The 23,922-nt window shown below is 38.4% G+C and overlaps 2 protein-coding genes across 2 annotated transcripts in view; one reads left to right on the plus strand and one right to left on the minus strand.

The window, feature by feature from the left end:
* The first annotated feature begins 435 nt into the window (after positions 1 to 435).
* Positions 436 to 2,186, plus strand: LOC113121741 (C-C motif chemokine 20-like). The gene is made up of 4 exons (XM_026292476.1): positions 436 to 651; positions 1,141 to 1,267; positions 1,368 to 1,432; positions 1,988 to 2,186. Exons 1-4 carry the CDS (start codon positions 576 to 578, stop codon positions 2,008 to 2,010), a joined length of 291 nt encoding a protein of 96 aa, XP_026148261.1. The 5' UTR covers positions 436 to 575; the 3' UTR covers positions 2,011 to 2,186.
* Positions 2,187 to 4,468: 2,282 nt separating this feature from the next.
* The window catches only part of LOC113121338 (vasoactive intestinal polypeptide receptor 2-like), a 28,966-nt gene continuing 9,512 nt past the window's right edge, over positions 4,469 to 23,922 (minus strand). The window contains exons 4-13 of the mRNA XM_026291703.1: positions 23,825 to 23,922; positions 14,555 to 14,652; positions 13,610 to 13,748; positions 12,930 to 13,080; positions 11,491 to 11,551; positions 9,757 to 9,826; positions 8,736 to 8,827; positions 8,431 to 8,569; positions 6,886 to 6,927; positions 4,469 to 6,783 (exon numbers count right to left, since the gene is read on the minus strand). Coding sequence (XP_026147488.1) covers positions 6,613 to 6,783; positions 6,886 to 6,927; positions 8,431 to 8,569; positions 8,736 to 8,827; positions 9,757 to 9,826; positions 11,491 to 11,551; positions 12,930 to 13,080; positions 13,610 to 13,748; positions 14,555 to 14,652; positions 23,825 to 23,922 — 1,061 coding nt within the window. The 3' untranslated portion in view covers positions 4,469 to 6,612. The remainder of the gene's footprint in view (positions 6,784 to 6,885; positions 6,928 to 8,430; positions 8,570 to 8,735; positions 8,828 to 9,756; positions 9,827 to 11,490; positions 11,552 to 12,929; positions 13,081 to 13,609; positions 13,749 to 14,554; positions 14,653 to 23,824) is intronic.

Consider the following 23,922-nt stretch of genomic DNA (forward strand, 5'->3'; position numbering starts at 1 on the left):
CACCACATTGGTCAGTGTGCCACATGGTGTCTTTTAAATATTATTTTATGTATGTTTAGAGGGTTGACATCATAAACAAACATGAGTACAGGACAATCAAGCAAGATGAGAAACATAAAAAAAAAAAATTCTAGTAATTACAGCCTTTGTGTGTTTTTTGTTTCTTGGTACTGACTACTCAGGAAAAACCAGCACCCAAAGACATTGGGAAAAAATAGACTGGTATCTAACTATATTATGGATAACGGCGCACAACAAGTACTGTCAACCATCACACTGCTCATCCTTTTCACACTTTGCGTTTCTCAGAATGATGTACCGGAGATGTTGGTGGTTGAAGTTGCATGGACAGCGAAAAGTTTTCCTGTTGAGGGGCGGAGGTGTGATAGTACCACGACCACACACACTGAGACAGAACACAAGAAACATGCCATCAGTACTACCCACAATAAAACCCACCAAACGATGATCTTCAGCATCAATAAATACATCCAGCCCCTTGTCAGCTTCTGTAGTCGTAGCCTGATCGGTTAGCAAGTAGACCAGTCTGTCAGCAGTTCAGCCAAGCAAAGAAAATGTCCAAGAGAATCCTGTCCACTGGTCTTCTTTTGCTCTCGCTATATGTGTGCTTCCAGTTCTCCACAGCCAGCCGTAAGTACCAACTCATTACTGCTTCGCATTATGAGCCACTGGTTTGTTTCTTCAGTCAAACCAATAATAAAATAGTTTCACTTTAGTTATCAAGTTTACTTCAAATGCATCCTGCTATACGATTGTTTAGCAATCTTATTTGTATCACACCTGTTTATCGGATGAATAAATAAATAAATAAATATGTGAGAATTTAATAACGTTTATGTCATCCCTCTGTCATCTCATCTCTTATATGCATATATATGCATTATTTTGAAAGGCAGTGGTAATAATCTGTGTAGAGAATAGTAACTGATGTTACGTAATCATAAATTAAAGATGTCAATAAATTAACACATTTTTTCTGTATTTAATAAAATTATTGTTGGAGTTTGCAGTTGCATGCTGGTTACAGTTGAAATGTAAAATTAGACATAATTTAATTACAAACTAGTACATTTTTAAATGTTCTCTCTTTAGCAAGTAACTTGTGTATATCTCTTTCAGGTCGGTTCCCCACCAGGGGTGCAATCCCTCTTTGCTGCACCAGAGTCTCCTCCATTGACATCAGTGAATATGTAATGGACACATATACTCACCAAGCTGCCAACAGGGATTGTGTGTCCGCTTTAATGTAAGTTTCCACTTTGTTTCTTACTGATACATATCCAAGCACACAGACCCATCACTTCCAACCATTTTATTTATTAATTCTTTTCTTATTTTTTTTTCAGTTTTCGCACAAAAGATAAAAGGGAAAAGGTTTGTGTTGATCCCAATGCTGGATGGGTACAGAAATGTAAGTTATCCAGGAAGCAACACGCACAGCCTCACTTTTATTTACATATTCAATTTATCATTGGAACATGGGGAAATAAGTAAATACCATCAGTGAAGCTAAAGTACATACACACATCTATAATGACTAAAAATTTAAAATTTACCCTGTAAGCACAACAGGCTGTGCTTTGCAACACTATCAGATGCTTTGAAGAGACACACACTCTGAGTCAAAATGGCAGGATACAGCCTTGTCCCAGAATAGGGGACAAGACTTTGCGTTAAAGGTTAATGCAAAGTGTGAAAAGTATGCAATGACATCAGTGGTGAGGCTGCCTGCCGTCTGAGAATCATACTGCCTCACAGTCATCTGTCAGCTTGACACTGACGTATGCTTTTGGAGGCAACGGATCCATGTCAGTAACACACACATTAGCTACACAGGTTACATTCAGATTATGGTAATTAAAACAGGTTATTCTCATTTGTTTGAATCAGTCATAGCTCTAAGAGAAGAACACTATGAAGTTGTGGCACAGAAGCACTGATCTGTCTCCTTCTCTCTGCTTTCCAGTCACAAATACGAAGCATCCCTGACCAGAACCTTTTCCTGCTGCTGTTGTAGAAAACCTGCTATAGCCTACACATACACAAACATGTATGGGTTTGGCTACAAGTATACGTAATTTATTTTTTTTGCTGTACTAATTCCTGTAACTTGCACCTGTGCATGTAATGTATCATCCAGCAATAAATGTATATTTTTAAAGGATGCTTTTTTTGTTTTTCTGAATAATTAAATACTTTGAATATGATGCTGCTTGATTTCCTTTGTCAAAGCTAAACCTCGGAGGTAAATTCTCTTAAAATTAAGGAAGGCACTCACTCTTTATAAATTTAATTGTTTTCAGGTTTATTTTCAGCAGGGTCAGGGGATGGGTGAGCACATTACCACAGAATGGTAATCCAAACTTTAACATTAAAAATATATACACTAGCTACTAAAAAACTTTACAATAAGATTCAGACATTCAGAACAAGTGATTTTTTTATTAGTATTTTCATTGAATGATTTTCAAAGTATTATGGACCTTTCGTCCTCTGACGGCATGTGATAGATGTGTGGCTAGAGGCCCTGGAGGATAGACACCACTGCTACTCACCTAGAAAGTTCAGGTGTCAAATTTTCACCTTTCTGTGTCAATCTCAGGTGTTTAGCTAGTTCAGGGTCTAAAAAATAATCAAAAATCTGCCCTTGTGATTTTGCCTGACTCCCGAAGAGCCTGTGTTCTGATGCGTGGAACCTCATTGTGACTTTTATGTGCCAGCAGTACGCCATGTGCCTTTTTCCTTCCCCTTTTGTTTTTGTTTGCACTTGTGACTACAGCTTGCCAAGACCACGGCATTACGCTGTTGGTATTGGATTTGGAGGTGCAGTTCATCTACAGGAACCCCTTTCCCATTGGCCCAATCAGCAGTGAGCATCCTCTCTAGAAGTCAATGTCTTGTATGACGCATTACTGTAGAGGCTCTGTGAGATGTGTACCATGCAGGTGGTAATGTTGTTGGGTGACTCAACGCTTCATAGTGCTGGTAAGTGTGGGGAACTGAGTTGAGGTATTACACTTTGTCCGCACATAAAGAGTCTCATTGTCGAGACTCACTAGGTTTAGCAGTTGGTGTCAGATTGTGAATTTTTGGAAACCTTTTCGTAGAGAAGACGATTAGCCTTTTTGTTTGACCTTTTTGCTTGACTTATAGTACAGATTAGCCAGGCCTAATTTGGGTTTGTTCTTTTCATTTGTTTTGGCGCTACACTCCCTTCTCCTCGCCCACTTACTTTGAGTCACCTGTTGGGTTGTAAATCAATAAAACATTTTTAGGGTATTCAGGGTTTAGTGTTACAGTGTTTTTGATTGATTCATGTCCAAATCGTGACATTTTGCTGTGTTTAAATTCTACATAGTTTGTTATGCAAATATGCTATAAGGACTGCCCTCTACTGGTTGACACCCAATTACTGCAGTTGACATTTGCTGTTGGCTGATCACCAAAAGTCCCCACCCCCACTATGTGTTACAAGTATTGATTGATTGACTGATATTCAATAGTAAGACAACAGTCAAACCGGGTGCTTGTATTAAGGCCATATATGGTTTCAGTGAAGAAAACAAACATGACTCATTCTGTATCATAAAAGCTTTTATATATAAAGATGTTTGAAGTCATTGGTTGGTAAAAAGCTTATAAATGACATTGAGGCACAGTCTCCCCTGACTTCATGTACAATACAACAATATTACCCTCAACAATGTAAAGGTACAAATGAAATAAAATACAAAACAAACATTTTATAAGCACTGTTCACTACCTGTCAAATGTTTGGGGTCATTTCATTTTTTCAGTTGTAAAAAATGTATGTAGTTAACAGCAATGTCTCTGTGTTTCTGAAATGATCTAATGCAAACAATATTTGGAGATTTAGATAATCATAAAAATCATGTAATCTTTAGATAAATGTAATCTAAATGTTGGAGTCGTCCAGCAGCCTAACACACTGTGTCATTGTCTCTCCATCTGAAACCAAATATAATTGGGATAGATAGCTCTGTTGCAGAAGTTCCCACAAATGTGTTGCACTTGTAGGTTTCTTTGCTTTCACTCTTCACCTGGAGAGTCAGGAGACTGTTAGTAGGAAAGATTCAACAAAAGTTGAGACACCTGTAGGAACTATTTCCATCTATTTTCAAGGCTTCATGTACTTCTACTGCTGATGCTGCAAAAAACATGTTACTTCATCTCTGATTATATTTTTTTAATTGTGAAAGTTTATCACTTTGATATTTTATCATTAAGATTAATCACTAGACCCATCAGGGGCCTTTCTGTGTGGAGTCTGCATGTTCTCCCTGTGCTTGTGTGGGTTTTCTCCAGGTCCTCTGGTTTCCTCCCACAGTCCAAAAACATGCATGTCAGGTTGATTGGTGACTCTAAATTGCCCATAGGAGTGAGTGTGAGTGTGTGAGGTTGTTTGTCTCTATGTGGCCCTGTGATGGACTGGGGACCTGTCCAGGGTGGACCCCTGCCTTTCACCCAAAGAGAGCTGGGATAGGCTCCAGCTGATCCCTGGGACCCTGGTTAAGGACTAAGGGGGTACAGATGATGGATGGATTAATCACTCGACTTGAACTGCTTAAATGTTAACTGACTGAAACACTGAAACAAACTGAAAAAAAATGGAGGTGGATAAAATGAGGATGACCCCAAACCTTTACCAGTACTGTACATTTTTTGTCTGTATGTAGAAAATTAACCCTGCACATTCAGATTGCAGAATATGCAATACTGGCCAGTCAAAAGTTTGGACACACTTTCCTAAGTGTTTCCAAAGACTTTGTGTCCAAACATTTGACTGGTAGTTTATATGTGTTTGCTGATATTCTTCCTACAATTAATCACACATATCATCACTTTCCATTTCAGGGAGGATCTTGATAAGATGAAGGACCCTCAGTGAAGGGGTCTCCTGTTCAGTGAGTTACTTCATTTACAGGCTGTACTAAATTGGAGTGGTGAATGTGATTAACAATATTTATGTCCCTTTATGGCAAAATAGATTCAGATGCTTTTCCACTCTAAAGAAAAAAACAACCTGAAAGGAAATACTGAAATCCAAGAAGCTGAAATTCACAGATACACAATATACACACAACCATTTAAACACATTTTGGCGTTTTGCAGATCAATCAAAGCCTGAATCTGTCAATAACAGCACAGGAAAACATTAGTTCACAAGATAAATTAGAGATCTCTCAAAAACTTTTCTTATAAACGTCTTGTGAATTTTAAAGGTTTATATCAGTAAATTTTTAAATATACTGTTGTTGACGAGCCTTCTGCACCTCCCACCACACAGATGTGGTAATGAGGTGACCCCTAGTGGGCATAATAATTATGACATGAGGAGTGGAGGGAATAAGGTGATGTGGTCTATTGAGGTTTGTCACGTTACATCTTCAGGTCACCTGACACCCCAGTGTCTTTCCAAGTGAACTGCATTAGACAAGTGTGTGAACATAAATGAGACAGGAGGTGCAAAACCTGGTACATTTATCAGCTCACATTTCAGACTGTCAGGAATGAAAAGTCATTCCCACAGCATCAAATACTGACACACCTTCAGCATTTCACCAAATACTGGCATTTTGTAAAGTACAGTCAGTATGTGACACTGTGGGATGTGAGTACACAGGATAGGAATCCAGCCTGAGTGCTTTGAGAAGCCTTCTGTATAACAGCAACAAATAGCGAACCACATTAGTCAGAAAAATGACATGTCCCTATTGAGCGACAATTCCCACACCACTGGAAATACAGTTACAAACATGAAACACAGGCCAAACAAAATGCACTGCAGTCCAAAACAATCATTGTGGTGCTGTTGATGAAAAACCACTATAGAAAGAGAAAGTTCACATTGGGAGGACACTGGGGTGGATGGGTGGGTCATAAATCATTAGACTCTTGGACACTGGAGAGAGGAATTCAATTCCAGTGTGAATGATGATTTTAACCCTTTAGGAGGCTATGGTGATAATCCTAAACCACCCCTGACACTCATGGGCCAGTAGGAAAATTTTCCATTCAGGCATGTGCCATTTAACAGGTCACAAGCCAAAAAGGCCATATTTCAGTATTTTAGTGGCCATGAAACTTTTCAGTCTGGAGTTTATATTTAAGGAAAATCCAACAAGACATGAATGTGGTATTAGGTCTTCCTAGTCTGTTTCCTTTGGTCCAGTGTAATTAAAAATAATAACAATAAATGTATGATTGTGGAAACCAATAATATTCCACCACAGGTTGTAAATCTTTTGTGATAAACATGATTAAACAACATAATAGGATGTTTTTAATCTCTGTGTTAAATGCTCACAATTCTATGTGTATACAATTTTGGTTGGCATGAAAAGACACTTTGTTATGAAAGTTAATAGCAAGTTATAAGTGCCACAATTTATAGTAGCATCCAAAAATATTTCAGGATATTATAGAAAGGCCTTAACCTTGGCACAGGCTTGGTCCCTGGCAAACAATATGTCTATATGTCCTTGAGTAAAACCTTCTGCATTCTGAGTTGCTCTGAATATGAGAACCACTTATGGGAGTTTTTAAAAAGCAGACAGCCTCTGTTCCTGCTCAGAGCACAGTGGTCTCAGTCTGCAAGATGGACTGAGCCCGGGAGTTCCTCGGAAACTGAGAGTTTTCAGTGCCGTTTCGGCTCACTGATATAGCATGGAGTTTGCAGTCCCGTCCAACGTAACGCTTGAGAGACAAACTCCTCCATGTTCTCCTCAGCTCACTCTGAACCTGTTTTTACACAGAACAAAAAAGATTGTGTGATTGTGAAACGGAATTGAATTCACAGAATTACCCAAAATATGTGTAGAAACCTGTGTTTGGGGACTTTACCTCGCTATTGAGGAAACAGTAGAGTACAGCCACAATAAGACCCTAAACACACATACACAAAATGTCTTATGTTTCACGACGCGAATAAAGTACACAATTAACATTAAGACATTTGGTCAAAGATTAAAAACAAAATAAATGTACTCTTTTAAGACCATACTGTAGACATCTGCTTTACCAAGATACACCTCACAGCTGTAAGGGATGAGGATCATGTCAAGGTCAAAATAAAGTAACAATAAATTAGCGTTTACTGAAGAACACCAAAACAGTAGACATAGAAAAAATACTTTTAATCAGGCTTCACAAAGGTGGAGATACACTGATCAGACATAACATTATGACCACTGACAGGTAAAGTGAATAACTGATTATCAAGGTATAATGGCACCTGATGTGTTAAAAGCAGGAAAAACAGACAAGTGTAAGGATCTGAGTAACTTTGACAAGGTCCGTACTATGATGGCTGGATGACTGGGTCACAGCATCTCCCAAACTGCAGGTCTTGTTGGGTGTTCCTGGTCTGCAGCGGTTAGTGCCGACCAAAAGTTGTCCCAGGAAGGACAAACAGTACTGGTGACAGGATCATGGTCATCCAGGACTCACTAATGACGAGGCTGACCAGCTGTAGATTGAGCTTTTAAATTTCATTAATCCTTTGATAAAAGAATTTGTTTGATTTGGATCTTTGTTAAAATGTTTGAAAATAAGAAATACTGTGCATTGGTCTCTAGGAAGAACAATATTCAGCAGCTATAGTGGTGATACTGTTGCACTGATATTAGCCTGGACCCAAGGTTGCAGAACAGAGACTTTTTTGAAGAACTAACATAAAGGACAGGAGGCAGGCAGCCACACAGGAGGCAGGCAGCCACACAGGAGGCAGGCAGCCACACAGGAGGCAGGCAGCCACACAGGAGTACATCCAGGCTGACAGACAACAATACATGCAGGATGATATACAGGACAATCCGGCAGGGAACAAAGGGACAGGGTGGTATGAATACACACCGAGAGAGAGACAAAGGGGCAGAGCAGGCACAGGTAAAACTGATCAACACAAGTGAACCTTAAACTACTTGGGGTTAGCCCAGGCGACTCCAGGAAACAGATTCAAAATAAAGGTCCAGGGCAGGAAGTCCAAATCTGGACCATAACAGACAACATAACTAAAGTTAAAACAAATTATCTCTAACTCTTTCTCATGGCCACAGATTTTACTCCTTTTACATACGCTTTTCACTGAATAGCAGACAAATGCATGTATGCAACTATGGAAGCAAACAGATTAGAAGATGCACAGTGAGCTGCAGAGCGACAACTAACTGTTGCATCAAGTCCTGTGTACACAGTGTTAGGCAGGTGGTCATGATGTTATGTCTGATCAGTGTATATTATGAAGCTTAGGAATTAGCATTGTAATAGTAAATTGCTGTCATATACATTCTCATTTCAACTTGTTCTTGTTCAGATAGTTAATTAATGATTTAACAGACCACAGCATCTATGATGTGGTTACTGTCTGAAACAGTCCCATAATAATACCTGGAAAGATCCAAGACCAAGGTCGAAGAAGATTTTGACTTTCTTCATGTTTTTATTGTCTGGCTCCATCAAGTAGACAAACACCACATAGTTCACCCCGAACAGAGGGATCAACAGGAGGGTAGACTTAGCTAGACGCCTGGAAAACACACACACAAAAGCCACAGACAATGCTACATACTCATTACATACAGTCCTACATCAATTTGACACTAGATCACTTAAAACACCCATAAAATGTTAAGAATAAAATCAATGAAGGCTTAAATATGATATGCAAACATGATTCCTGTTACGCAGTTTACCTGTATTGTGACTGATCATTTCCTCCAACATCAGTGCAGCGCAGCTTCTGCACCAGAATACGAATGATGCTGATGAAAAGAATGAAGTTGATCTTGTAAAGAAACACAAAGCAGAGAGACACAGACATAATCTGTGACGTCACCTCAGCAGAAAAACAAAACATGTCCTCTTAGTGTTTTTTAGACTCAAATCTGCACATTAATGTTATAATCTATAATCTACGGTGATACAGAGTGAGACAGTCTGCCTTCTTTTAAGTTCTGTGCTAAGAAAAACATAGATTTCCGACACAATAATTGGTTCTTCGTCAGGTATGGAGGGTTTCAAACTGACACAGGTGTGTCATTAAAAAGACAGTATCAGTCCCTCCCAGTTAAAATTTGTTAAAAGAAGTGTTTCAAGTTCTTAAGTCGCAGAAAGCAAAGTACTTGTTCTTCTTTAGTTGCACTGTTAATCATCTTTGAGCGTCCTGGAAAGCACTACACAAATTAGATGTCTTATTATTATTATTAATTATACACAAACACATTCATGTGCATTAAAACCTTACAAAGTGTCAGCCTGTTGGACAACTATAGACAAACCCAGCATGGAAACATGGAAACATAGAGCCAACCTGATGCTTAACAAATTAAACAGTACTGCAGTGAAAATATAATAATCAAAGCAGCAAAACTAAAGTCCAGGACAAAACTTGTTATTTGGTTTTGTTTTGATTATTCTTTGTCTTAAAACAAATCACTAAATGACTGAGCATTCACTGTTTTTAAATGTTTTGTCAGTGCCTGAGTAGCTATTCAACTGTTTATAAATGATTTGGGTAGTGGGGAAAGAACCGGGACATCAAACTAAAAGAGTAAAAATGTTCCCAGGTGTTATTTGCAGGAAGAGAAATCTACTGTAAGGATTCGAATGAGTAGTGAAAGGTCTCGACTTAAAAACTAAAACAACAGTGAAAACACTGGCGGTGCATGTAGTTCTGACTAGTCAGCACTCTAAGCTTCAGAGTGAAAAACTTACAATGACAGACACCATGATAGGCCAGTTGATCAGTCTGTCGGGGACAGGGTTTTCATTCATCTCCCAGCAACTGTGAAAATAAAAAACACATGTGTGAGGTTTTCAGTATTTTTAAAATCCAAACAGACTAAATTCATGAGAAAACTAACCAGTTGCTAAAAAGAGCCCAAATGTCTTTTTGGAGACAAATACACCATAAGTCTTAAAGTAGGCAGGCACCACTACAGCATGGACAAAATGCTGGCTATGTTGTTGACATGTTGACATTGACTTATTTATGCTCAGTGACGACAGGACAGGTCAAGCCTCTTACTTGCAATGACCATCAGTGTTATCAATGAACAGCCACACTGGTGGTCATGATGCCTTGAAAACCTGGACACATATAATACCCTAAGATGCTCGGACATTAATGGTGACTGCATTAAAGTTGCAATTGAACATACAGCTGCAAAACTGTGGTTAAGCAACAAAAACTATGAGTTTAAGTTTAGGCGGTAAAATGACCTGTTTATGTTTAGGGAAATAAAACTAAGTAGTTAAGTTTAGTCACAGACAGACAGGAGCCATCTGCATCTTATACAAATATCAAAGTCACATGTTTTCATCAGTATCTGATGCAAAACTTACCTGATGCCCTGCAAATGTCATTTATTGGAGAGAATTGCAAAGACTGTGTACTATGTACTTTTAGAGCTTTGACAGTTTGGGATTATGGTTCATTTTTGCTTTCTGCTCTGGTTCTTGGTATTTCTCACTGTCCATAATAAATAAGGACAAGCTAAATGAGATTGTTAATATTGCTTGTCAATAGATTGTCAGGTCAGCAGTGCTTTGTGACACCCACGTGGTGGGGAAAGATCCAGAGCAGGATTAGGTGTAACCACAGTAGCCAAAGTACTGTCCATACTCAGAGATGCTTCATATACTGTATATCTCTGTTAAACAAGCAGCAGTTTATGGTTGGAGTTCGGATTAGGATTAAGTTACCTTGAAAGGTGAATGCATCCTTTTTCAAAGGTTAGTATCTTTTTAAACATAAAAAAATCAAGATTTCAGATCAAATGAAAACCGAACACTGCATCAACATTTCCTCAGTTGAAAGCTAGAGAGACAGAGTTTAATTAGACTGAATACCATATTAAGTATAACACAAACAGATTCTGGCAAGAAGATATAGGGGCTGCCACATCTTTTGTTACTAATTTTTAAATTTTTTTAGGGTTATGATTGAATTATGAAGAACATGAGGCAAAAATATTGACTTAATCCATGGAAAAGCATGCAAAGTAAAATTATCCACAAAATTACTAATTACTACTACTATTTATTCGTTTAACCTTTATTTAACCAGGTAGGTCAAGAGAACAACTGAGTTCTCATTTGCACTGACGACCTGGACAAGAGGCAGCATAAAGGGCACAAAGACGTAAACACAAACATAGATAAGACAATTTTACAACACGTCAAACAATCATAAAAGAAGGTACATACGGGTTAAAAGAACAATAATTACTAGTATTACTAATTAATTTACTAGTTAAATCTATCTGATGTTTGGTCATTTCTGTCTATTTTTTGTCATGTCATTATTTTATTAAATTCTGCTGTGTCTTTTCTAATCCTTCCTCCAGTACTGGCAGAGGCCACTAGAGTGTGACAGTCTTCTTGTTTTTTTTAACAACGTTTTTCAAAGATAATTTGCAGTTGTCTGATCTGGAGCCGCAGACTCACCTCGTGTCCTCCAGGTATATCCGACATATGATCCATGCCACCATGAAAACAAAGGGGATACCTGAGAAAGATAGAGAACAGGAGAGGCAGGAATGTCTGTTTAGATTTTCAGTCTGCCAGACGCAAAATATCCTCATGAGGTGCCATGTGGGAAATATGACATCTCCACACACACACACACACACACGTGTTCATTAAACAGCTGGGGCTAAAGGGTGACACATTAGAGAGGAAGTGTTGGTACAGTGGTGATGGATAATGGAAGGAGGTGTCATATGGCAGCGGCCGAGACAGAACAAAACTGAGCTAACACAGACACCAGGAGACTTTCTGCAACCCAACCTTTCAATAAACACACTGATCCACTTCACCAGCATGCCCCGCTGCCTGTCTTTAAATCTGTTTGTTTAAGAAAGTCTTTTTGCAAGAATCTTTGAGCTAAAATGATGCAAAAAGCTTGGCCTTGAAATTTTTAGCTCCTACCTCGGGGTAAGTTTTCTTAAAGTACAACAGGAAATGGATGCATCCTGAGAAATCGGCCCCAGGGCAGAGCACCTAGCTCACCTACATTTGTAGGAGTGCCCATGTGATTTTGAGTCTTTTTGTGTCTGCTCATGGTTGTTATGTTGTCTCTGTAGTTTTGTGTCTTTTTTAGCCATTTTGTGTGCACTTTGACTTGTCTTGGTATCTTCATAGTCATTTTACACCTGTATTTATGTTTCGTCTCTGTCTTTAGTTGTTTTCCATATGTTGCAGTGTTTGTGGTTGTTTTTACCCTCCTTTTAGTCACTCTGTTTTTAGTGGCTTTGTATCTCTTTGTAGCTGTTTGCATCCATTTTTTTTTTCCAGAATTTTGTTGCTATTAACAATCCCTTCACGGTTCTCCTCTAGGGCCCCTGACCTCTACAGCCCCTGGGCCTGTGCCCAGTTGTCCAGTTCAGTAATCCGTCCATGGGAACCATGAGTGACATAAGTGTGTGTTGATGATTGGTCAAACATTGAGGAAACTCAGCACAGGAAACTGCCTTTAAAGAAACTGTTAGCTGCCATTAGCCATGTAAACAACATGTCAGAAAATTTAAAATGGACCAACGCTGAAGTCCAGGATTTACACAGAGCCTCTTTATTATGGAGGAAATTCTGAGATTCTGAGGCCTAAGAGAAACGTAAAAAATTGTGTCACTATACTGATCATGGGCCAGCTCACATCACTTCAGCAAAAAAAGCCCTTAAAAAGTATGTAGTTCTCCAGGGACTGCACAGCGAGGTTGTCCCTGTAACGTGTTGGTCTGAAAGTGGGTTTCTTGAAAGCACAATTCATAACAATACAACAACAATAAGTCTAGCTTGTGGAAAACTTGGTAAAAATGGATGCTATATATGTGTGGCTAAAAAACAAAAACAAAAAAATGCAACGCTCCTGTTTTGATGCAGCCTACCCCAGCCAATGAGCATGTAGATGGACAGGCAAGTGGAGTAGGGGTGGATGACGAGCAGCAATGTGTGCAAGTAGAGACCCTCTACCAGCAGCCAGAAGAAGTTCGCCATGATGAAGTAGTTGAAGAACACCAGGCTGGCCTTACAGCCCACCTACAACATCATGTATGCATGTTACGACATACTACACAATCATTCATACAATAAAACTGAATGTAATGACATGCAATTCATTATTATTCAAGAATTAATATTGTCCAAAAGAAGCTCTGTAGATAATAAAACAATTACTGTAATACTGTCACATGGTTGTTAATGGAACATTTCAGTGAATTACACCGAACTGCAACCTATTGAGTTTCTTTCACATGTTTGCTCTACAGGTTGTGTCACCTTTGGACTCCCACCGTCACTGTAAACTCTCATGGCAAGCTTTAAAATAAACATGATTTTTATGTGACTCAAACAGAAAAAAAGCTGCTAGAAATTATCACTACAAAATAAGGATGTACAGCTGGGTAACCCTGTTGGCTCGCTTTCTCCACTGACAGTAAGCTTTTCAAACCACCTGCATTTTATTTATCATATTCGAGGTCAACATCAAAGGCAACACAAAAGTTGGCAAGACTGGTCCTCCTAAATATAGTAAGACAAATGCTCGTGTGATTGTTTATGAGGTCACCAGTGAGGGTTGCGTGCTGCAGTCTGTGTTCTCGTCGTCTGAGAAGAGCAAAGTGTCTTTGGTCAGCACAGCCATGGCACGCAGCACAAAAGATACAAACAAGTTCAGATGGATGTAGTTTCTCGTGCAGTGCAGCCTCCTGTCCACACACACACACATACACACACACACACACACACGCACACACACGCACAAGAATGTTAAGAAGTGTGTTTATAGAAGGTGTCAGGGTGTGAATCCAATGAAGGATGTGGTATCTAAACACACTGATAGCAGCTGAGTGAACAGCTGGAGCTGGTCCAGTCTGAGCTGCACAATCCATCAGTCTCACACATTTCAACAACAAACTGTTATCAGCTTGAAAACGGGTGTTTTAGTAGCACACATGAGTCTGTTTTAAGAGTCTGTACACCGGTGTATGTCATTGGGTGGATTACTAAATGGACCTAATGGGCAATGGGACCAAAGGGGTCAGGCGAGAACATTTAACCATTCTGCTGGAAGCACATCTGGAAGACTGAATTAAACTTCTACCTCGGTCATTCTGTGCATTATCACTTTTGTCAGTGACTTATTAAAAAAATGCTAATATTTTTTCCCAAAATAGCAAGACAACTATCATTCAATGGTTATTTCTGACTTACAAATGTATTATTTCAAAGGAACGTGTGATGTTCTCTCAAACCCATACATGTACCTATCATCACAATAATAAAACCACTGGCAGGTTCTCATTAGCTGTATCATGGTGATGTGCCCATGCTCCAAGTCATGTTTGTCTTCTTCTACTTTTCTCTTTCAGTTCCCAAATGTTTGGAGTTAAGAAAATGTTTGAGATTGTGCACACTCAATATCAGATGTCTTGTTTTAACTTAAACATTTTGTATTAAAGACATACAGTAGTTCTGTTTAACACATAACCTGTGTGTTTGTGTGTGCGTTTACCTGAACAGACAGATGATGATGGTGCTTGTGAACAGAGTGATGAGGGACAGACTATGGCCCAGAGTAGACAGAACCCTTACCACCCTGTAGAAGACAAGCTGGACACAAATACAAAAATAAAATGTACCGCATATTACACAACTGGGCAAACTCATAAACACCTAAGGTGAAGTACTGAATGATTTTCCTACAGAAAGTTAGCTTGCTGAGTTTACTTCCCTTAAAGTATAAAATATGATCACATTGAAAAAAACAACATTTTTTCAGCAACAAGTAATATTAGAAGATGCACCAAAACACTCCTTAGGTGTCTGCAGCTGCCTGTTACATTCTGGAGAGGCTCTTTCACAATAGGACCGTGGTCAGGATCAGGATGCAGATCTGGTCTATCTAAAAACAGCACTTTCTCTTCACAAACGCTTTCAGGCCGACACACAGTCAGTGGACTGATCTGGACTGCGGACCTGTGTCATACTGCCCATTGCGTGAATGTGTGTGTGTGTTGGTGCCTGGTGTTCAGCTCTCTCAGCATTTATAAACAACATTCCCCATGTCTGACATAACACCTGGCAATTAACTGGACACTGACTCACTCACTCTCTCTCTCACTCACACACACACACACACACACACACACACACACACAGAGAAACTCTTAACACACAGAATCTATAGGCCTTTTCAGACATAGACATACTGTTCATGTTGGCATGTGTTTGCACTAACATACACAGATGTAGTACACATTATCATATGTACTTGTGAAGAAACTGACAATGCATAACTAAACTTTCAATAAGTCAAGTCATTATTCTTGAACAACAATTTGAAGAAGACCTGTTCATATTTCCTCATTTCCTCAAATGTTACCTCAAGATAGATCATAGGGTGGCAAAAGTAAAATGTTCAACTTTACTAATGTAGCACAACTAAATATCATTTAGAGACACTTTATTTGAAAGTTTCCATTTTGGAGACTTTGAACCAACCTCTCTGTGATCTGCCGTCCTTTGTCCTTCTATCATTTATTCATTAAATTCTAGTCTAGACTGGACAAACTGGTGCAGGAAGCTGGTTCAGTGAAGTGGAACCAGAGAAGCAGCTGCAGGACTGAACCACACAGGAGATCCTTCATCCCCACTGTCATCAGGCTCTACTGCACCTTAGCCAATGGCAGATGACTAACCAACATGAACTGGACTGCTACTGACTACATTTATTACTTAATACATATTACTTTCATTATCAGGCTACCTGAATGTCCCTTTGGGGATGAATAAAGTTTATATTATCTTATTAGCTCATCTCTCACCTACCTTACGTACTTATAATTTTAAGTACTTTATATAATGCTGGGTAGCTTTTGAATTTCTCACAAGGGATCAATAACATTTTATGAATATATTGTTTTTTTTATTCATCTGATTTTGAAAAGGAACTAAAGTTACATCAGATACATTTAGTGCAGTAAAAAGTACAGGACTTGTCTCTGGGATATAGTAAAGTGCAGGTATTACATAGCACAAAACAGAAATGATCAAATAAAAACAAATATTTTCAAATTATACTAGAATAAGTACATGAGAAAATGTACTTCATTGCTTCAGTCCTTGACAAAACAGACTGTAGGAAGAACTAGGAGTTTTAGGGTTTTAAGAAAAATTGCAAATGCACTTTCCAATGTGACACAGCTGCTTAAAACATAAGCCTTTATATAGAAGAGTGAACCTTCTTCACTCTCATATAGACAAATATCTGAGCATACACAGACAGTCACAGCCTGGCATCAGTTTCTCATTCCTCATTTTGATTCTCAGGCCTGCTGGGAGTTGATGACCTGCTGGCTCTGGTCTCCTGCAGCCACACTGCCTTCTATGTCCAAACACATCTCAATCCATAAACTCTGGCTTTCTGTCTTCATCTCTGACACAAGGGAATTAAAAGGATGTTGAACTTTAGGCTGAACAGCTTCCTGGCCATGACAGAAGTCCACATCTGGTAGATTGTCTTTTTACTCCTCTGTAGTGTTTTAAAGGATGGAGTCAGGAGAAGAATATGAATCTTAACAAAGACTACGACCACAATGGGTTTCATGTTGGTTTTTTTGCCTGAATGGGAGCAAATCTCTGCAGCAGGTTCACCATTTGGTGGAAAGACTGAAACCAAAGGAGTGGAGGCTCTTAAAGTATCAAATAAGTGCCTGTGGTTTTGGAAAAAGATCCGCAACACACACACATATGGGCGTAATGTTTTCAGTGTCCACAACCATTGGCCATTTTTTTGCTCCTAATATCTACGGGAGTAAAGTTCATTAAAAAATTAAACAGGAATTTACTGTAGATCATAAAATAGGCTGACTCTACTTGAGCTAAACCCAATGAAAAAACTGATGTTCCCATATTATTATTATTATTACTCCCATATATTTGTTGTCAGAAAATTCAATTTCATTTTTCAGTAAAAAATGCATTTTAACTGTTATTCAAACAAAACAAAAAATGTGAATATGTCAACTTGGATGTGGACCATGAAAAGAGTTTCTCATATTTTTTTTAAAATATATTTTATAAACAAAACTTCTAAATGATTAAACATAAAAATAATCTGCAGTTCAATCACTACTGAAATAAAATGATGTTGGGCCAGGTTATTTTTGGCTAAATGAGAAGTTTTTATCCATATTTTTTTTTAACAGCACAGTTGTTGAGATAAATGTGGATTTTCCAGGGATTAAACCAGTGGTTCCTGACCCTTTTGACTAACTGACCCCCTGACTGGGAACTACTGGACTGAAGCAGTAAAACTATCTCCACCATGGCCAACTACATCAGGAAAATGCTGCTTCAATCACAGGGCTGTTTTAACATTTAACCACTTTTATTTATGCACAAAATAACTAAGTAGGATTTTGAATGCACTTATTGCATTGTTGGATATTGGTATTTTTAGGTAGAACTACAATTATATGTTGTTTTTAGTAAAAAATATGCTGCGCAATATATCAGGGTTTTGGACTATTTGGGCCACTTTTGAATACTTTTGATTTTACATTATATAGGCCCACTACATTAAAAATGTTTACCATAGCAGTGTTTTATAATTATTGATTTATTTATTATTTATTTCACTTCCTGCATTAGTATTTTGAACCTCAAAGCATAAAATAAGATGTATATATATATATTTAAAATCCAAAGAGCACATACTTACTCAATGGAGATTGAACATGAATACAAATGTGAAAATTGAATAGTGTAATCAAGCTAAATACACCTTATGGTATTTTTATATAAAAACTAGGGCTGTCAATCGATAATATTTAATCACGATTAATCTCATGATTGTCATGAGTTAACTTGTGATTAATCGCAACTTAATTGCACATTTTTATCTGTTCTAAATGTACCTTCAATTAATACTTTTCAAGTTTTTAATACTCTAATCAACATGGACATGGACAAACATGGATGCTTTATATGCTTAAATATGTAAATGAATTTACCATCAGAAGACCTTTTTCTTTCTCCATTTCTGTTGGCTGCTGCTCTCTTTACTGTCTATGGCTGCATTTTACATTTCTCCTACTACGGGCTAGGCCACGGGCCAAACAGGAAATGCACGCTGCATTAATGGAGAACTAATAAAATTAGTGCCGTTAAAATGAATTTGCATTAACGTGTTATTAACGCGTTAATTTTGACAGCCCTAATAAAAACTGATATTATCCTGTTAACTTATTCCCTTTGCTTTGGAACTTGGTCCATACACATCCAACAAAATCAGGCATAGTATTTCAGGCTTGCATTTTCAACATAACTTCACCACATCTCAAGGAGGATCAGAAGAAATGGACAGCATGTGAGTTAAATTATGAGTGGTCAGTTTGACAGAATGGACAAACCAAGCACTGGCTCAAGACTTCTGGTCTACCACTCCGCTTGCACTCTGGCTTCAAGCTACGGTTATCGGTTAAAAACAAGTCAGTATGGCTGATTGATTAGGAAGCTCCTTACTGAAGATGATGTAGATGAGGAAGTAATGATTGTGTGTACTTCCCCCATCCTACCTGCTATTACTGCAGTGAGACTGATCAGAGATGATGAGAACAAGCAGCTGTATCTGCTGTATGTGATATGTCTGAATATCTCTCTGAGCTGACTGCCAGAAGTAATGTCTGGTCTTTGCTGAATGTTTTCCAGACGGAAAACCTCTGTCTCTTACACAGAAAACAAATTGAAACTTCACTGAAAGGCAGAGAGCAGGGATCCCACACCTGTAGGCTCTGGAGAGGATCATGAGCCAGCTGTGCGTGTGTACATGAGTGTGCTCTTTAAATTCATCTTAATGTTCTGCTGCCTCATACTGCTCAGAGATGTGTACAGCACATTATTTATTAGTGTCTGTAATGCTAGGCTAGCCTCCACCCCTACTCAAATAAAGGTTTCTCTTCTTTATTTTTGTTTATTCTCTTCGCTGGGATGTTTTGCACTTTTCAAATAAAGAAAAGCAATCAAAAACATTTACACTTAGTCAGCTAAATAAACTCAGTCATCCTGCATCTTATCCATCCCACACAGGCAGGAAATGCAACGCGCTGTGGTTTCACAAAACAGTAAAAACTGATTAAATCACCAGCAGTGAAACTTGCTACTGCTAAAGTAGTAGTTTTTTTTTTCACTAGTTGCGAAACAGAGTGATGAGCACAGTACATATAAACAGGCAGAACTTCCCTCCTGACAAATGGCGTCAAAACAAGATTTAATCAGTATCATTGATCAAGTGCACAGAACCACAGAAAGTGCAGCAATAAACATTTTCCACCCAAAGTCAGTATTCTGCTCCTCCATCGGCTGTCAGCTGTCTCTAAACACGTCAAACACAAAGTCTACTCGTTGATTCTTATTTTCTTATATGCCCACAGAGATACCACATGTATAACATGAACACGTTTCTTACAGTACTGGTGTATAGCTCAGTTTTGCTTTATATCAGCAGCCTACTGAGCTTGACATTTGCATGCATGCATGATGATGCTGCATCCTCTGTCTGCTTTGTCCTGGGTGAGAGCTAATATCCTCTCTGTGGTAATATTTCCATAGTGGTTTGTCCGATAAAGGTCATGGATTGAAACATGATAACTGAGTGCTAAATCCCATGTATGTGCATTTAATAAAAATATCTCTGAAAATATTCGACTGAACAGTTCAGTTCAATTGAAATTTATAATTGAAAACTTGCTTCATTTGGTCTTTTTTGCACAACACTCTGGTGAAACATGGTGCATTTCTCTATACAAACAAACAAAGAGCAAACTGCCTTATTATCTATTTTTATATCTTCACAGTAGCAGCAGTTTCAGCTCTGACTCACACAGAGACTTCATCTACGTTATCATTTCTGTTTTTTTCTGTCAAGATGGGGTGCTGAGTGTACATTAATGAGAAATAAAATGAACTTTTTTGATTTTGGCAAATAGCTGCAATGACACAAAGAGTGAAAAATTTAAAAGGGTCTGAATACTTTCCGTACCCACTGTATATGGTAAATGGTCTTGTAATTGTACAACACTTTTCTACACTCAAGTGTACTCAAAGCGCTTTTATTTGTCTATTCACCCACTCGCTCACACATTCATACACCAGTGGAACAGCCACCAGGAGCAACTTGGGGTTTAGTGTCTTGCCCAAGGACGCTTCGGCCTGTGGACCAGGGAAGTGAAGGATCGAACCACCAACCCTCTGGTTCGTGGTCGACCTGCTCTATCCCCTGAGCCACAGCCAGTATATAAACTCAGTACATAAATAAAAGAAAACCAATGGTTTTGAGCCATTGAGTCTGAAACTGTCTAGTTTTTACACCGAATGAAATAAAGAACTGTTGTTGTTGACTATGCCTCTCCTTCACCATCATCATCCCACACCACACCAGCGTAACATCTGGTTTGTTTTATATTTGAGTGTAACCAAACCAACACCTTTTACTGTCTGACCATCTTTAACCGCTTTTACTACCAAACAAAACATTATACAGTGTGGACACAGTAAAGGCTCTGGATCTTCTCTTAAACCTGGATGTTAGTTGCTTGTTTAAAGGTTGGTATGAGGAATGCAGCTGGAACCACAAGCAATAACTGGGAAGGTTAGAAAATAAGCTCTGCAGCATCCCACAAGACGCCCCAGGTAGAGTTAAAACACAAAGATACAACACAACACAACATATAAGGGGGGCTATAACAGAGGTCTACCATACTGCACGAGAAAACACTGTGGGAGCTGTGACCATTTCTTCTACATTTTATTCCCATTCACCGGGTCAAATATTCAGCTGTGTCATTCAGCTTCATAATCCTCTAAGGAGTAGGCTGAAGGGGGTAAAAATTTTTACCTTCATCTTGTGATATGGGAACTAACCAGGAGGGATTAGTGAGCAGAGAGTTTAAGCCAGTGTCTCGCTACAAGATGCTGTGTGTAAGTATCTGAACACTCATCTGTTCTCCTCTCAGTGCAGTAAAACTACATTGTATATGTTTTCTGTTCAATAAAGAATGGACAACCTGTTTGCACTAAAGGAAACTTTTCCATCAGTTCAAGTCTCAAATTCTAAACAACCCAACAACAACTTGTACTTTACATGTTTGGTTCACCCACGTAACTAGAACAAAGGCCCTATAAGAACCGTAAGTATATAAATATATGAAAATATACAGCCCTTGTCTATTGTGGTTGAGGGTGTGATTTCTGCAATAGAATATAGTTGAGGATAGCCTCCGTACCACAAACTACACTATCTTCACTTGTATTATATCGGTGAAGTGTCAGAGACTGTTATTTCAAACCTTTGCTCTCTAGATGGACAAATGCCATTAGGAAGCAAGAACTTTTAAGTCACATTATTTTGTTAATTTATCAGTAGTGTGAGTGAAGTGACACTGAGGACCTCATAGTACTATATTATCCCAATAGACCACTTCACTCTCAGAGTGCAGGCCTACTTGTGGTTCCCAGAGTTTCCAAAAGCAGAATGGGAGACAGAGCCTTTAGCTATCAAGGTCCTCTCCTGTGGAACCAGCTCCCAGTCTGGGTTCAGGAGGCAGACACTCTCTGTACTTTTAAGGCCAGACTTAAAACCTTCCTCTTTGACAAAGCATATAGCAGAACTGTTAAAGAGAGTTTTTCCTCTCCTCTGTCACCAAGTGCTGCTCATAAGGTATTTGTTGGGTTTTTTGTTTTTGTAAATTGCCTTGAAATGATTTGTATTGTAATTTGGCGCTATACAAATAAAACTGAATTGAATTGAATTGAGGGGTTCACCTACATTAAGCACCCTTAGGCCCAAAAAATTAGGCCCAGAAATTCCTGTCCATGCATAAAATAGTTTTGCACTGCACATTTAAGCAGGACATGTAAAAGCTCCCTGTAATAAATCATAAGCCAGAAAATAGTATTGATTCTCCAGAGGAAATGACATTTAGACTTGCTGGAGATAAAAATGTGGCAACAGTTTTGATATTGCTTCACTCACTCTTGTTTTAGATTAATGTAGAGGTTAATCTGATCAAAATCACACAAAAAATATTTCACTTGCTTTCCTTCCTTTCTAAAATTAATAATAATAATAATAATAACTTTATTTTCATTCTTTTACATAGAGAGCTTAGTAAACCGGAGTCAATTTCATTGTTTGTGTGCACAAATTTGTCCAATAAATCAGATTCCGATTCAGCTTAAAAGCTGTTTCTTATTGCTGGCAATGTTTTTTTATTTTTTTCTCATGCAGGACGTTTATTGATAAGAGCTGGTATTACAGGTCCTTTTCACCAACACTGAATATATTTAATACATGTCTGTGACACTTTATTCACCCACAGATGTTTAGATTTCTCTAAATCCACAAATTTGGATTTTATTTGGCCACAGGAATTAAGACTTGTATGTGTCGAGAAAATAAAGAAAGAGACTGATTTTATTGGATTTTAAAATGACCAGCACATCAGACATGAAAAAATATGACATGAGCTGAAAGAAGCAGAGCACAAAATCGAGTTTCCTTCTCTGCACAGCACAGAGTTTTCACAAACATACACAACCTTGGCCTGCGGTTGGTCTACCTGTCGCAGAGCAAAGTGGGTTAAAACTGAAACATGATTCTTGAACATGTCAACACCACAGACTGGATGCAAAGAGGAAGTCGTGCTCAAACCTTCTCCTCTGCTACACAGGCAGCATTTTTTTTATCAAACAAAAAAAAAAACCCCTGCAGTGGTTTTGAATCTCTGTGCACAGCATTTCACTTTAACCTTTTCAACTCAAGCACCAGGCTGAAACAATAAAAATGACCCAATAGTTAGAGTTCCTGAATCAAGGTGAGAAACACAAACGTCTTGAAACCAGATATTAAACTTGTTCAGGGGAACTATAGGGAAAAATAATCTGATACTTTTGCAGTTTCACAGGTTTCACTATTTTCTTCAGAGGAATTGGTTGAACTCACTGCATTTTCTTGTATTTTTCAAAGGAAAGACAAAGCTGTGTACTAATAAAATGGAAAATGGACAATGTCCAAGGCAGTATAGCCTGCTAATATATTTCAACTTTTTATGTTTTCAGGGAAAAGCCAGTAAAATATATTGTACTTGCAAACAATTTTATATTTCATTAATATTCCTTGAAAGAACTAAAATCTTTGGCCTTTGCATAGTGACAGGAAGTGTTGGTGACATGTCATCCATCTTTATATACAGTCTGGACACGAGATCATGGTTACTGTCATCATGGTTACTATAATAATCAGCATACCAAAGGTTATGCCAAAAAAAAAGCTATGGTAAGTTTGTGGAAACGTGATGCTTTGTATTAAAATAACAACTTGGCTCAATGTTTGACCAAACGATTTACGCTGCGACACTCAAGGTTCGTCCTAAATTACTGCAGTGCACAGATACAAAAAAGCAGAAATGTCCTCCAACAGTTCTCAGACCTGTGAAAAAGTTGGTCCAAAAGTTCCTTTAATTACAATCATGGAACAGGAGGTGGGAAAATTACAACACATATCAATGATATGCACCTACTGGCCTACTAGTAGGCGTGGCTAGCTCCTTCTGAATCGTATTCATTGGCGTGATAACGCAAACACACACACATAAGACACTCTGCACCACTACCCTTTCAGCCGGTGCTTCAGTGCTTCCCAAACACACATTAATCCATTCACATGCTTTACAAATAACACTTGACACATAAACAATGATTTCTGATGTTGAGCAGAACTCACCATATTGGGTTCTTCCGTGTTATTTGACGAGCAAGCGATGGTGATGATGGGATAGACATTCGACCAACCTTTCTCTGTGCATTTCCTGCTGAGGTTAC

This window comes from Mastacembelus armatus, chromosome 20 (genome assembly GCF_900324485.2).
Source record: "Mastacembelus armatus chromosome 20, fMasArm1.2, whole genome shotgun sequence".
NCBI classification, from domain to species: domain Eukaryota; kingdom Metazoa; phylum Chordata; class Actinopteri; order Synbranchiformes; family Mastacembelidae; genus Mastacembelus; species Mastacembelus armatus.

Excerpts from the sequence above, each read along its gene's own strand:
- LOC113121741 (XM_026292476.1), top strand. The coding sequence starts at position 576 with ATGTCCAAGAGAATCCTGTCCACTGGTCTTCTTTTGCTCTCGCTATAT. Across the intron at positions 1,268-1,367 it reads GATTGTGTGTCCGCTTTAAT|TTTTCGCACAAAAGATAAAA; the intron begins GTAAGTTTCCAC and ends TTTTTTTTTCAG. Across the intron at positions 1,433-1,987 it reads TGCTGGATGGGTACAGAAAT|TCACAAATACGAAGCATCCC; the intron begins GTAAGTTATCCA and ends TCTGCTTTCCAG.